Source organism: Choristoneura fumiferana, chromosome Z (genome assembly GCF_025370935.1).
Source record: "Choristoneura fumiferana chromosome Z, NRCan_CFum_1, whole genome shotgun sequence".
Taxonomy (NCBI): Eukaryota; Metazoa; Arthropoda; class Insecta; order Lepidoptera; family Tortricidae; genus Choristoneura; species Choristoneura fumiferana.
The window spans coordinates 6177008-6192102 of NC_133472.1; the positions used below are offsets into that span (position 1 = coordinate 6177008).

A 15095-nucleotide genomic window follows, 5' to 3' on the forward strand; every position below is an offset into this window, starting at 1 on the left:
TATTACGAGTACTTATCATAATCAACAAACACTATCATTATCCGTTAGAATAAAATGTGATTTGTCCGGGAAAAGGTATATCGTGTCTATGGACAATAGCTTCCCCGAACCCGATTAATAATCAATAAATTTATAATGTAACTCTTTATCCTTAATTTAATTTAATTTTAATTATTAAATGATAATTATGTAATCTTTAATAATAGTTTAAATTTAAATTAATTTTATTCATATTCATAATTTCAATTTATTCGTATTAAGTACTAGCTTTTTCCCGCAGCTTCGCCCGCGTGGTATTCGGTTATCGCGTGCTGTTCCCTCGGAAACTGTGAAATTTTCCGGGATAAAAAGTAGCCTATGTCACTCTCTGGCCCATAAACTATCTCTGTGCCAAAAATCACGACGATCCGTCACTCCGTTTAGACGTGAAAGACGGACAAACATACAAACACACACTTTCACATATTACCTGTACTACCATATTTTAAGAAACAAACAATTTTCGTTCCGTCTTGCCATTTTGACAGCGGTTCCTAAAAAACTGACGAGTTTAGAAATCTGAGGAATGAATGTTCTGGTAGACATATGTAGGTATAGGTAGTGCGACCAAATTTGAGGTCACGCACACGAGACCATGTCGTGTAATGACAGCAGGATTTTGACAATTACTCATTCAATTCATTCATTCACCTTTTGTGAAATCAGATCTTTTTGTAGCTGTGTGTGTAATCAATTATTCATTCACTTCTCTGTGTAGTATTTTAGTTTAGTGTACCTTATCTTAAACACCATAAAGAATAAAATCATTGTCATCTGAACACGAAAACAATTAACTTCAAAACTCCAAAGCGCCATACATTTTGTTGTAAAAAGCTTTCGAAATTCAACAAAACTTACTTTTTAACAACAAAAGTTTTTTCCTGCAGAGCATTTAAGCCGGAAGTTATTTGCTCAAAAGTAAAGAACATCAAGGCGAAATTCATTTAATTACACGAATATTACGGTGGAATGTAAGAAGCGTGAAGCCACTTTCGTCGTAACACAAATAAAAATACCGAGGTATTATCCCATATATTGCGAGCTTTTGTCAGACTGGCTTAAAATTTGGTGCGCAATATTGTTGATAGAATGACGATGCAAGTAAAATCCGCAAAAATCTTTTTCAGTTCTCATGCTCGTAAACTTCATGTTTATACTGTCTAGGCGACATAAAATGAGTTCTTGTGCTCTAGTGCGTAAATTAAAATCTTCGTCTACCACCAAGGCAATAAGGTAATAAGGTGTAAACAGCCACAAACAAAGGAGTTTCTACATTATTATATTTTTAATTTATATAAAACTAAAAATCAAGCAAATCAATCAAAATAGATCAATAAAACTAAAAAAATATAATTATATAATGATGCATGAACAATAAAAGGTACAACATAGTAAGTGAACAATTGTTTCCACTGTTGATATTTCATTTCCTCCGCCATCGAAGTGAAAAGCAGTGTAAAACTCGAGCATTAAACCCATTTTCCCCTCGACGTGTCTATCCACCCTGCGCCGTACCGGCTCGTGTGGCTATATAACCGCCTCGGGTAAAATGGCCTGTTTTATGCTCTTGTTGTACCTACAATCTACTATTAGTTTAAGTATGATATAATTTATATTTTGCTTTTCAGTTTTTTCGGCGGTTCAATTTTTTTGTTAAAAAGTTTTATAAAACCGAGTTTAGACTTGCAAGAAAAGTAGTGCAAGTTGCATTACATGCGAGGCCGTAAAGCCAACGAGTTTGTAGTTTAAACAGTGAGTTGGTTAGCCGTGTTAGGTTCTTTTTATATATTCTTCTACTGAGAATAGCAGACAGGTGATGTTTACTTCTGAAATCATACGCTGTTCCTCTTCCATCCCTCTTCCACCTCAAGATTGACGGTTTGGTTCCTTATTCAAGCGTTTGTTCCTAACCATTTCCGTGGATATTTTTCTGTGAAAATGGCAAAAGATTGATAAAAAAATTATGTTATCTGATTAGAATACAGGAACTCTAACAAATAATCGAAAGCGACATCGGCATCTACAGCCAATTCGTAAAAAAAGTGACCAAGATAGTGAGGCAATGAGGGCTATCGCGAATGAACTAGTGTAGCGTGAGGTCTCCGAAATGTCAAATCTCATAGTTTTTGGGTGAGCTACGCGGGTTTATTTATAATTAGAATAATTTTGTGAATATTTTGCAATATCTGAAATTAATTATGGCAAATATGCGTTCCCGGGCAATGAATGTCTGTGTTTTGAGACAGTTTTGTCTTTCGGAAACCTTTGTCCTCCCTTTTTTCCGAACAAAACAGGGACTATGCAACACTGTGGCATGCTCGATATTTATATGGTACGGTTTTAAGGTGTATTAAATATGATTTTAATCTAAACTTTGTTTTCACGCCCGTAATAACAGACTTTCAAAACCATACTTAAAAACCTCACGCAACAGTGCGCCATCTAGTGAGACAAAAAACGATAGCCCTCATTGAAACGCTCGAATAACCCTTAAACCTCTTTGGGGACAATTGCCCTCATGTGTGGTGTAAGATATACATAGCATCCTTGGAACACCAATCATGATGTTGTTTTTCTCTTTGCAGCAACACTGGCGCTCGCGAGCATAATCTCAGCAGCCCAAATCGAGGACCCATGCAAGACGAAGTCGCGTGTAGTGGCTGACGACAAATACTGCGACAAATATTGGGAGTGCGACAACGGCCAGTCGGCGCAGTACGACTGCCCCAACGGCCTGGTGTTCGCGGGAAAGCATAGAGGAGTGACTGAGGGCTGCGATTACCCGTGGCGGTCGAACTACTGCGAGTACCCAAAGGTGCAGATAAGTGAGTATCAAGAGTGTTATAGTACATTGTGCATTAAGGGGCGTAAGAAGGGGATTACTAACGAGAGTCTGTTAGAAGCCCGACGCCGGTGGCGGAGGGCTTTTAATGACTCGAGTTTGTAATCCCCTACGGCCCGTGATACACACAATGATTTTCATTACATTGCGAGGAAAAAAATGCAAAAATGAAATTATTTTGTGTCCACTCACTTCACAGCTCGGCAAAAGAAAGGAGCTAAAACAACTGAATAAAATAATGGCTACCCGCCAATACAAGGGGCTACTACAAAATTCGAAAATCGAAGTACGTATCGTACCGTCCCTCTCACTCTCGTATTAAATAATGTTAGCGTCAGGAAAACGATATGAACTTCAATTTTCGTATTTCGTAGTAGCCACCCTGACTGTCACTTTTTTCGAGTCGTCTACCATAGATAATGCTAAGAACTGTGTTTAGTTTAAAATTTAAATGGTCTTACAGCCAGATTTTTCCAACGTGGTAAAGAAATATTTGCTAAAATTATTGGAAAACAATTTGATATAAATTTAAAATATAAAAATAACGAAGTTTCATGAAGCGTGGCAAATTTTTATGGGGTATTATAATTGGGTTGTTATGCCTAAGAGAATTCTGAGTAAACTGTTATGCGAAAACAGTTTCGGCATAAATACTATTATGCGTAAACGGATTATGCAAAATAGAATTATGACATAAAAAATATGCGTAAACAAGGGGAACCGTCACAGAAACCCTCATTAAGTAATACTTTAACTGTGACACTTCTCCCACAGACCCTCCTATCGGCACGGAGCACTGTGATTGGCTGTACGGCATCTTCGGCCACGAGACCTCTTGCACCAGGTACTGGACCTGCTGGAACGGGACAGCCACCGAGCAGCTCTGCATCGGAGGTCTGCTGTACAACGAGCAAGCACACTCTTGTGACTGGCCCGAAAACGTTGATGGATGCCAGAAGCACCGTAAGTACCGTACGGTTAGCAGCAGAAATAGATGAGCGGTTGAGGTACTCAAAATGTTCTCTTGTTTATTACCTTAGCAAGAGTCGTGTGTAGATCATTATGAGCACCGCAACCCCTCATCCATTTCTGCTGCTAACTGTTCAATACAAGCAATGGGATGACTTTAATCGAATTTGCTGTTGGTTTTAAATTCCCTATTAAGTTAAGTATTGTACGCGCAACGAGCTCCAAAGAAAAATATGCTCAGAGTTTCTTTGCGGGATAGAATCCGGAGTGCGGAAGTTCTTTGCAAATCTAGAGCCAAAAATGCTCTAGGTCACATCGTTCACTAAACAACTTAGCCGTGAGGAGCTAAAAGGCCTTGAGTGGTGACCATGAATCGGAGGACGCAGCGTTGGCAGGCCTCCCGTTACGTAGACCGACAACATCGAACTGTGCGAGCCACCCGTGGATGCACGTGGCAAGCTGTTATGTGGCGTTCTAAGGCCATTTGCCTTTGTTCAGCAGTGGACGCCTTCCGGCTTATGATGAGGTGATTGTTTGAGATGTGAAAAAAGTAAACGTGCTGTACCATCTTAACCTACAACACACCCTACAACAGCCGATCACATGGGGGCCTGAAAATCAGTCATATTCGTTTAAGTTAATTAATCTTTTTTGATGACATAATATCCCTTAATACTTTTCAATGAGGCTTTTTTTTTTTATATACGACTGGATGGCAAACGAGCAAGTGGGTCTCCTGATGGTAAGAGATCACCACCGCCCATAAACATCTGCAAACCAGGGGAATTGCAGATGCGTTGCCAACCTAGAGGCCTAAAATGGGATACCTCAAGTGCCAGTAATTTCACCGGCTGTCTTACTCTCCACGCCGAAACACAACAGTGCAAGCACTGCTGCTTCACGGCAGGATTAGCGAGCAAGATGGTGGTTGCAATCCGGGCGGACCTTGCACAAGGTCCTACCACCTGCAAAATTCATATTTTCATCATATTATATTCATATTTTTGCTTCATATTTTTCGGTGATCGAGGACGGCCCCGGCTCGCTTTATGAATCTGCAAACGTGTGCAATTTCAAGCAAGACCTAATAGTTTGGAGGTGTGCGTTGATATATTAAATCAAAGATGATAATTATTTCAAGAATGATTCTCAGACAATTTCTACGGTCGCTTTAAAGTTTAGTTATATAATCAGATTACAAGACGCAGTTACATAGAGGAAACGACTCAGTATTGTTATGGACATCAGATATTTTATTGTCTAGCCTTAAATATAATGTGACTTTTGTGAATAGCTATCATTGTTTCAACCGCTTTTGTTCTAGATCATTTGGCACTTGACCTGCGTGATCTTTCTTTGTGATCAATAATGATCGAATCATTAGTTACGTTCGTAACTAGCTGACAAATTGCGAAGCCGTCATTGTCTTGTTCGGTTTCATACGATTATTAATTCGATTTCTCCTGTCAAGCGATCCGAGTGATTATCGTTACATTGCAATCGATTCATCTAGTATAAGAGCTGCTAGTGCAAAAATTTCGAAAAAAATGTACTGTGCGAAGCTCCGGCAACAGTAATAATTTTTCCAATAAATAGGATAATAATTTCCAAGAATTAGGATAAAATTTGTATTCTGTTTTAAAAGCAAATAATAGCTCGACGTTGCCAGAGGTTTATAAAATGTTCTGGATAGACCGAGTAAGATTATTTTGTATGAAAGGGAATATAGAGGTTTTATATAAAAAAATACAAAATCCATACCGATGGCAAGGGGAATCTACCACACTATTTTACCCAACAAATTATTCATGACGTTTCACTACTGATCCTCATCTATTAACCACGATCACTCTGTCGAGAGTGTGGTGTCTTAGAAGAATAAGTTATGACTAGTAAAATTAGGAACAATTTATGGATAACTAGGGGATTTTTTGTTTCTTTCTACTCTGCACGGCGCAGACAGCATTTTATGTAGTGATAATTATCGTGTATTTAGTGTAGTGTATGCCGATTATTTATTAACCGAAAGAAACGACTAGCTCTTTGCCTACGTCTCAGAAACAAGCGTATCATGCAGTTTAGCTAACGAACCGATCATAATAGAGAAAGTTAATAGCATTACAACTGACCGATACTTAAATGGAAATTACGAGTAATCCATAAGCACTGTAAGATTCATTAACAGAATAATGAATAAAGGAAAGGGGTTCGAAAGGCTAGTGGACGCGATACATGTGCGACAATGGGTGAGATTCTCTTTGCCTGTTCATTGCGCAGCCAAGTCGCTTGTTGCACATTGGTACCAGGCAAGGGCACGCAATGAACGCAGGATTCGCTCGCCGCATCGCTTGTTGCACGAATATTGCCGGGCTGTTAGGCACAACTTGGTTGGTTATTTTATAGGGCAAAATTCAAATATTTTTATTTGCATAAACAAGGGTATAAATTGGTCTTATTGTATAATGTCCTAGGTTCCATTCCTTGTTTTGCCATAGTATGGCGTACAAATATTTAGCAACAGAAATATGTCTCCAGTTCGAAATACGAGTACGTAAATAATGATTAGAAAATCCTTCCTGCAAATTGGAGACTACTTCGAAGTCGCGACATAGCCAAGCGAATTAATTAGTTCGTGAAAGTGGCAATTGACAAGCCATATAGTATCGAGTACAATGGCCGTTGAGACCGCAAGCAGCGTAGGACGTCCTTCAACGAGATGGACGGATGACCTGATCAAAGCCGTGGGTTCACTGTGGATGCAGGTCACCTCCAACAGAAGCAACTTCAGGTTGGAATGAAAATGGTGAATAGCGATCTCGAAGCGAGCGCTTCTGCGACAAATTGTCTCAAAAACTGACATCAGAGGCTCAGGAAAGCAAATGAGTAGTTAAAATTAATTCGAAGGTTAATTGGGACGCGCTTTTGCATTAATTTCCTGTGTTTTAACTTTGTAGTCTGAGATTCCGAGGCAAAATTCTGGACCTGATAACACAATGTCGATGGGTCTCTGACTCTATCTCTTATATAAAATTTCTAATCTAATCTAATGAGGCCGCCGTGGTGGCCTAGTGGTTTGACCTATCGCCTCTCAAGCAGAGGGTAGTGGGTTCAAACCCCGGCTCGCACCTCTGAGTTTTTCGAAATTCTTGTGCGGAATTACATTTGAAATTTACCACGAGCTATGCGGTGAAGGAAAACATCGTGAGGAAACCTGCACAAACCTGCGAAGCAATTCAATGGTGCGTGTGAAGTTCCCAATCCGCACTGGGCCCGCGTGGGTACTATGGCCCAAGCCCTCTTGTTCTGAGAGGAGGCCTGTGCCCAGCAGTGGCACGTATATAGGCTAGGATGATGAATCTAATAAGGAAGCGTATCTAAAATGGTTGTTTGAATTTCTTAAATTATCATATTTTATACTACTAGGTTGAGTCAGAGACCCGTCGATATGCAGCCAAAGCAGACTTTTCCTTAAACAGACAAAAGGGCATTTAAAATCGAAACGAACGATTTTAGGATAGATGTTTTTAATAAGAAAGCAAAAATAACTTAGTTAAGCTGCTTAAATAATAATTACGGCTTAATATAATGGAATATCATAGTAACACGAGTACCTACCCCAATGGAACCTACTCTAATACGTATTATAAACATAGGGAGTCCTTATTTGTTAACAAACAGTTTAAGTAACAGTTATAGGCGAAATTTTGGCTTCTGAGATCGCTAGAGACTAACTTATCTGACACTCCACGAACGACTTTTTTGTTTCGAACTAGTTACAAGTTCATTCACAAAAGTCAAACGCGCGCATATCCATTCCCTAACAAAACGAATGAAGCCCTAAAAAAATATTTTTCTCTGTACTTGTTATTTTCTCAACTTCCCTATTTTTTTAATAAAATACCTTTACGTTTTTAGTTGACTGTGCGAAGAGGGTTGATTTTGTTTACGGTGGATGACTGTGTTTTTTTAAATTAAAAACATCATGAACACATGGGTTACTAAATGAAGAAATTTGCGGGATCCTATACTATTATCGGCGCGTGCCTGCGGTCGCTATACATCTTGCACAATACACCACGATATGGGGGAAGACAGAACAAGGAGACAATTTTCGTTGATATCAAAATCAATCTCTGTCGTGACATTAAACGGAAAGTCAAATATAAGTACGTAGTTATAGGGAATTGGTGCGTATTATTTTTCTCATTTTTCATACATTTCATATTTAAGCAGATAGGTGACATAAAATCACTTTTTATGCTTCAAAATCAAAATCAATTGGTAATGCGTCAAATCATCATCTAACAGACAAAAGTTTTATCACTTTTTAGTGTTTTAACAAAAGAGAGCCCTTTGCGGCTTAAGTGATAAAAAGACATTTTAATTTCGTTTTTTGACTACGATGTAATAAGCAGTTAATATAATAGCTAATTAAATCTGGAGGCATTTGGAACTAAGGCCCGTAACGAAAATTTTTTTTACAGAGTATAATTTATTGATATCAATGAAACTCCAATGAACTGCAACGACATTTTATGTGATGTATAATGTCTATCTACAATATGTATATACATTTTATGGTTTGAGGATTTTGCAGCTGAAGAAGCGAATTTTTTTATTCAAGCCTGCCATTAAATTTTGCACAGTGGTTTCGGTGACTTTGTTGATATTTCTTGCCAGATCAAATAATTTTCACCAATATTTTTCCATAAAAATATTTTTATTTTCGTCGCTTATATTCGCTTTATTTTCAGGGGTGATACTCTTTCCCGGCCCGGATAACACCGACATGGAATTACCGGCCCTGTTTTTAGTGTACACGCCCATACAAACTGACAGGAGTTTATGGGCGTGTACACAGAAAACAGGGTCGGTATTTCCATCCCGGTATTATCCGGGCCGGGAAAGAGTGTCACCCTATTTTCAGTTGTGTACAATGGATTACCTGGCAAAGTCGCAAAATCTTTTTTCACATACATCAAATCGTCCAAATTGCGAAAAGCTCCTTCAATTTTCGGGACCTTGTAACGGAACTATTGTATGGTTTTACTGATGGTTTGGAGCTTTAACTTTTTATAGGTATTTAAATTTTGATGCAATTTCGCTCTCTGGACCATAGATATACTAGTTTTCATATTTTGGCCACATCCCGCACCGATAAACTACAATTATTCTTGTACGACACTATTTTCTCTTTTATTTTCTTTATTTAAGGGGCCCGTCGGGCGTACACTTCGAGCTTTGTCTTGAATTCTGTATTCTTTTAAGTACCGATTAACAATATTTCGCACCGTCGTATGACTTACATCCACCATTTTTCCAGCCGCCGCAAAAATTGAATTAGGATTTTCGAGGTACGTTCGCAAAAGAGTTTCTCTCCGAATTATTTTAACGCCCTACATTTTAAACAAAAACAGTAATTGACCTGAATTAATTATATCAACCGACACATCAAGATAACACAAACAGAAAAAAAATCGTTCACTAGCTAGTATTTTACTGGTACGCAGACTGTAAAAAAACTTTTCGAGTACTGTCTTAAGTTGGTCACTTTTTTCTCCTTTTCCCTCATCTGGGATTGTTGTCCAATGGAACTACTCTTGCTACTTTACCCTCATGGGCCTCATGTGAGATTGTCGTTCTATGAAACTACTCTCCATATATCGATCAATATGGTTAGCACTACGGCCCCACAATATGGTGCCGCTACCAGGATTATGCTATACTAATTATAAGCCATCCGTAACGTTTGCTGTCTGACTAAAATAACAGCAGGCTCATGCTGCTACATTAATTGCCAATTTATCAAAACTTAGCCTCAAACAGTATTCTCATGCAAATTGCACTTTAAGTTAGCAAAGTTTATCAATTAAAATATTCCGAGTGGTATCTAGCTCAACTTTCAAGCATGAAATGCGAATGCGGTGAAACTCAGCCCCATAACATAAGTTTCTTGTTGGTTTATATTGAAATAATGCTTACCCGCGGCTTCGCACGCGTAAACCAGCAGATCCAGGAGTTACTTCATTCCGGGATTTCACTACATTCTAGTGGGAATCACATTGAAAATATTAGTAGGAAGTAGGATTTATTACGAAAGCAAGTAGTGGTAGAAGAAGAGGTTCGTACACTCCAGTGACGTTCATTAAAAAAGTGCATGATTCACGTAAATACGGTGATACAGTACGGTTTATACAGTCACCAGCACCAATATCTGACACAACGAAGCGTTCCTCAATAGCTGATACTACTCTATTTCAAGGGCCGGCAGGGAGTGTCAGATGTTTATGTATGATCCGCTGTGGCAGATGCCTTTGCTGATCACGTCTTCGGAACCATGTATCTCTTGTTGTACTAATTGTACGGCGTCCCTTCCAGCTCTGTGCAACGAAGACCCCAACGGGAACGTGCCGCTCGGCAAGTCTTGCAACCGCTACTGGCAGTGCCAGGGCGGATACCCCCGTCTCCAGCGGTGCCCGGCCATGCTGGTGTTCGACAGACGCTCGCTCCGTTGCGTAGTGCCTCCTACTGAGGAGTGCGACGTGCCCACTACCACTGCCCCGCCCCCGGAAGAGGAAGAGCCTAGAGAGAGACCGCAGGTATGGATGGAAGTTTCTAGAAGGGTTCAAGGTAGATTAGATCTGATGGCAGCCATCCATCGGTGAGTATTTACGACTATAGCGCTGCCCGGTCATGCTGGTGTTCAACAGATGCTAGCTTCGCTGCTTGGTACCTTCTACTGCGGAATGCGATGTGCCCACTACAATCGCTCCGCCCCCAGAAGAGGACGAGCTTAGAGCCGCAGGTATGGACTGCAGTTTCTACAAGGATCTAGGCTGCACTGGACTCGGGCATTGAAAGATAAAGATCCTCGGCTCCAGCGTTGCTTGGCTAATGCTAGTATTTGAGAAACACTCGCTCCGCTGTGTAGTTATTGCCTCCAACTGAAGAGTATGATGTGCCCACTGCTGCATGGTCAGAAGATGAAGTAGCTAGACAGAGTCCGCAGGTATGGATGAAACTTTCCATTGGTGAAAGAATTTTTAAAATCGGCTCTGTAGTTTTATAGATTACCGCCTACAAGCAAAGAAATAAACAAAATTTAGATAATTTCCCTATAGAAATTTCAAAAATCCTTCCTCAATTTACCTCTACGATACTTTAAGTACATGTATGCCAAATTTCAAGTCTCTAGCACCAGTAGTTTAGACTGTACGTTGTCTGTCAGTCAATCTTGGTACTGTTTTATGGGTATATATATAGAGAAGATAGATATAACAAGGCGTTAATGGTTCTGTTCTTTGATTAATCATCTCCTCATAGACCCAAAGGCTTATCTCGAATTATGCATTTATTTTGAATCTGAGCTTTGTGTAACCTCGCTAAGGTGGTTTTTGCAACTCTGAAATCAAGCTCGATACGAGCTTGAGAAAGTACCATTCGTAATGGGGATTCCGTGACGAAAATGACCTTTCCCTATACGGCATGTCCATCTCTCAGGCAAAGTTACAAGTGCGGCCTGAAACGACGAGACTGGGAACTGTCGTTTGCAAATTTTGTTTCGCCAACTGCATTAACAAAACTGTCGCGTTTAATAATCTTCTATCTCCTTCGGACAATAACGGGGAAAGTGAAACTTACAGTGACTTATATGAGGAGAAACGAGAAACATGTTTTATTTGACTTGCTTGCTTATGTTCCTAATAACGTGTAAGATATGTATTCGTGACTTAACTTAAGTAAAGGAAAAGAAAGGATATAATTTTATTTGATGAGTTATTTGTGTTGTTGTCTGGATCTCAAACATTTGCACATTTTTTGGTGTTCTGTACTTCAAAATTACAGATGGTATCCTTAAAGGACCATTTGTGTGTTTATCTGTACGTGCGTCTGTCACAGCTAATTTGCTGATCTACTGAAACGATCAGGTTGAGATTTAAAAAAATTGTACCTACCAATTGTAAGTACAATGTGACATAGGTAACTGAAGGTTTTGTCGTAATTTTTAATAAAATCAACTGTCCGGTGACAACTTTCTTTTTAGACTTTAAGTTCATTTATGTGTGACTGCCGTAACCAATTTTTTTTTAGCTATTATTTAGGTACAGTCGATTACAAAGAGGTCTCACTGACACACAGTACAGTGTTCACTGTGAGATTCTACTGTATCACACTGCTGGACAAAACGCTCTTCTTATACCCCTCAATTTCCAATCTCGTGCTGTGTCAGGCCAAGCCACATCCTTTTGTAACAAAACTTTTTTTTTCAGCACCAATCGAAGAGGCCAAGCCAGAACCAGCCCAACGAGTACCAAGAACAAGCACAGCAGCGCCCTCGGCCCAGAAACTAAAAAAAAGCTTGTAATGAGGACTGGCTGGAAATACGTAGCAAAGACTAAGGATAGCGCCTAAATTAAATTAAGAAAAAAATAACCTTCAGTGTGCACGAGTAGCCTTCATATTATAACCAAAGTGTATCTATCACAGACGGTGCAAATAGTTGGATTAGATCGGCGTAGAAATAACCGTGGCAAGACCACACAATGAGGGATATCGCGAATGAATTCGTCGCTAGAGGCGCTAGTGTAGCGTGAGGTCTCCGAAATGTCAAATCTCGTAGTTTTTGGGTGAGCTACGCGGGTTTATTTACAATTAGAATAATTTTGTGAATATTTTGCAATATCTGAAATGAATTATGGCAAATATGCGTTCCGGGGCAATGAATATCTGTGTTTTCAGACAGTTTTGTCTTTCGGAAACATTTGTCCTCCCTTTTTTCCGTACAAAACAGGGACTATGCAACACTGCATGTGGCATGCTCGATATTTATATGGTACGGTTTTAAGGTGTATTAAATATGATTATAATCTAAACTTTGTTTTCACGACCGTAATAACAGCCTTTAAAACCATACTTAAAAACCTCACGCAACAGTGCGCCATCTAGTGAGATAAAAAACGATAGCCCTCATTTAAAAACTGCCGTCGGCAGTTCAAGAAAATAAAATACAAGCTTCCATTTAATAAAAAAGTATATCGAGCTTTCCCTTTCAACCGACCTTTTATTTATGGAGCTAGAGAGCGCTGATCAAGTTTTATTATTTTGCCTGTGTATTTAGATTGTGCGAGTCTAAAATGGACTTGACGTAGTATGGTCTAATCTTGGTTACATTACAAGTGCATGCTGAAGAAATGTCTAAAGCCCAATGGAGTTTGAATTATTTCATCTTCCACGTTATCTGGAAAAAAAACTTAACCAAAGCCTGTCTTGAATGTAGTAGAAATAATGTGTCCATATAGATTATGTAGACATTCCAAATAAGACTACTACATGCAAGAGAGGACTTGAGTTTAATATGTAGCTAACAGGAGAGATTTTGACACATTTTTTTACTTTCACGTATGTTCCAGCAATCTCCTAATTCTATTTCCCTTTTCCCTTACTCCTTCTTAAAATCTTTTCCTTCGGTCAGTGTTAAACTCTTACCCACCATAAAAATTTAAATTTTAGTTGTTAAGTCTATTTCCTGTTTTGGTCTGTCATTTCTATCAATTTATTTTAAGCTGAGCTTACTTGTAATAAGAACGGCATTCTGCAAAAAATACGATTGCAATTAAATAGAGATACCTAGTGGTATCTCTGTCGGTTTGTCATTAGTAGGACATAGGTAGGACACCAGTCCAGCAGCGCTACTACGAAATTAGAAAATCGAAGTTCGTATCGTACCGTCCCTCTCACTCTCGTATGAAATAATATAAGCGTCGGCGGGACGGTACGATACGAACTTCGATTTTCGAATTACGCTGTAGCCCTGCAGCACCCTTAACGTATATCAATGTAAAGTCAGTTAGGTACGTTACACAAACACTTTCCAAAAAAACCGTTACACGTATAAATTAAGAACCGGAGTCAACCAAAAAAGCAGCCTAGGCCAATACTTATTTCCAGCCATTAATATTATCAGCCAGTATAAAAATACGCTCGTAAAGAAACCATACCACTTTCAAAGCAAATTGGCGACGATTCGTTCCATTATGTTGGCACTACGGACTTTCTGCTGTAACAAGGTCGGTTTCAAATAAGCAATTTTGTAGAATGCCTGAAGAAACTCTAACCCCTTATTGACCAATTACAAAACTTGGAAGTTAACGCAATAAACAGCCATTAGTCTAATTAAAGGAGACATGACACCTGGCAGTTAGTTAATTCATTAGGAAGTAACCTGCAACTTTTTTTCTTTGCGATAATTATTTTCTTTAGGTACCCAAAAAGTGTGTAAGACAATCCAGCAGTACGCCTTCTGTTAGAATGCTATTAATATTAAATGCGAAAGTTTTTCGATATGTGTGTGATCAAATTTGGTACGTAGATAGAGCTGGACGACCGAAAAAAGGCACGGGCTACTTTTATCCCTATATTCCTATGGCATCGAAATAAAATCTAAAAATTGAATTCGTTAGGATTAGAGACATGAAACTTGACGCGGGTATTTTATAATTTTCTACGTCAATGATGTCCACAGTGTAATTTTTGGGACTCCTTTGGGATTTTAGAAAAATCCAAAAATGTAAAGTCGTCTGCTGAACCTAATAATTTGGTGATAAGCTACAGGTAACTAGACTTTAGTTAGATATGTTTACGTTACCGTAGTTCTTAAATTAACAACTAGACGGCATCTTGCGGCTAATAATAATGCTGATGATAAAAATCTGACGGTAGATGTAGTCTCCAGAAAAAACTAACTTAAAAAGGTGCTTGAACTGTTAATAAATTCAATCGTTCCCAATCAAATATTCAAAAGTCAGAGACGAGGCATAATTGGGGTGTAAAAGCGCTACAATTAATTCAATTTTTCGCTCTTGTTTTTTTTCCTTTTTCCGCTCACCCAAAGCTTTACAAAGTTTAATCAGCTTAAAGCCTCATTTCGTCGTAATGTCGTGTGAGCCGCGTTATATGCCGGGCCGCTAGGACTGTTGATTAACTATGTATCATTCAACCTCGGCAATGTAAGACTAAGTTTCTGGAAATTTACTCAACTGGATATTTGACAGCTACTCGTACTTTGACATTGGTTTGGTGAAAATGAACTGTGAACATCATATGCTCGCCCGCGGGCTTACGATAGCTCCGAGTATGTCTGTAAGAATACACACACACACACATCACACAAGCCCAATTATCACCACCACCACACCACGCTGACACTTTCGAACTCTGTCAGAGTTCATCATCAGAGCAACACAAC

At 39.1% G+C, this 15095-nt stretch overlaps 1 protein-coding gene across 1 annotated transcript in view; it reads left to right on the forward strand.

Annotated features, from left to right (window-relative positions):
- The window catches only part of LOC141443295 (protein obstructor-E-like), a 50551-nt gene extending 35499 nt beyond the window's left edge, over positions 1–15052 (forward strand). The window contains exons 3-6 of the mRNA XM_074108562.1: positions 2625–2864; positions 3656–3844; positions 10229–10449; positions 12121–15052. Coding sequence (XP_073964663.1) covers positions 2625–2864; positions 3656–3844; positions 10229–10449; positions 12121–12201 — 731 coding nt within the window. The 3' untranslated portion in view covers positions 12202–15052. The remainder of the gene's footprint in view (positions 1–2624; positions 2865–3655; positions 3845–10228; positions 10450–12120) is intronic.
- The last annotated feature ends 43 nt before the right edge of the window (positions 15053–15095 follow it).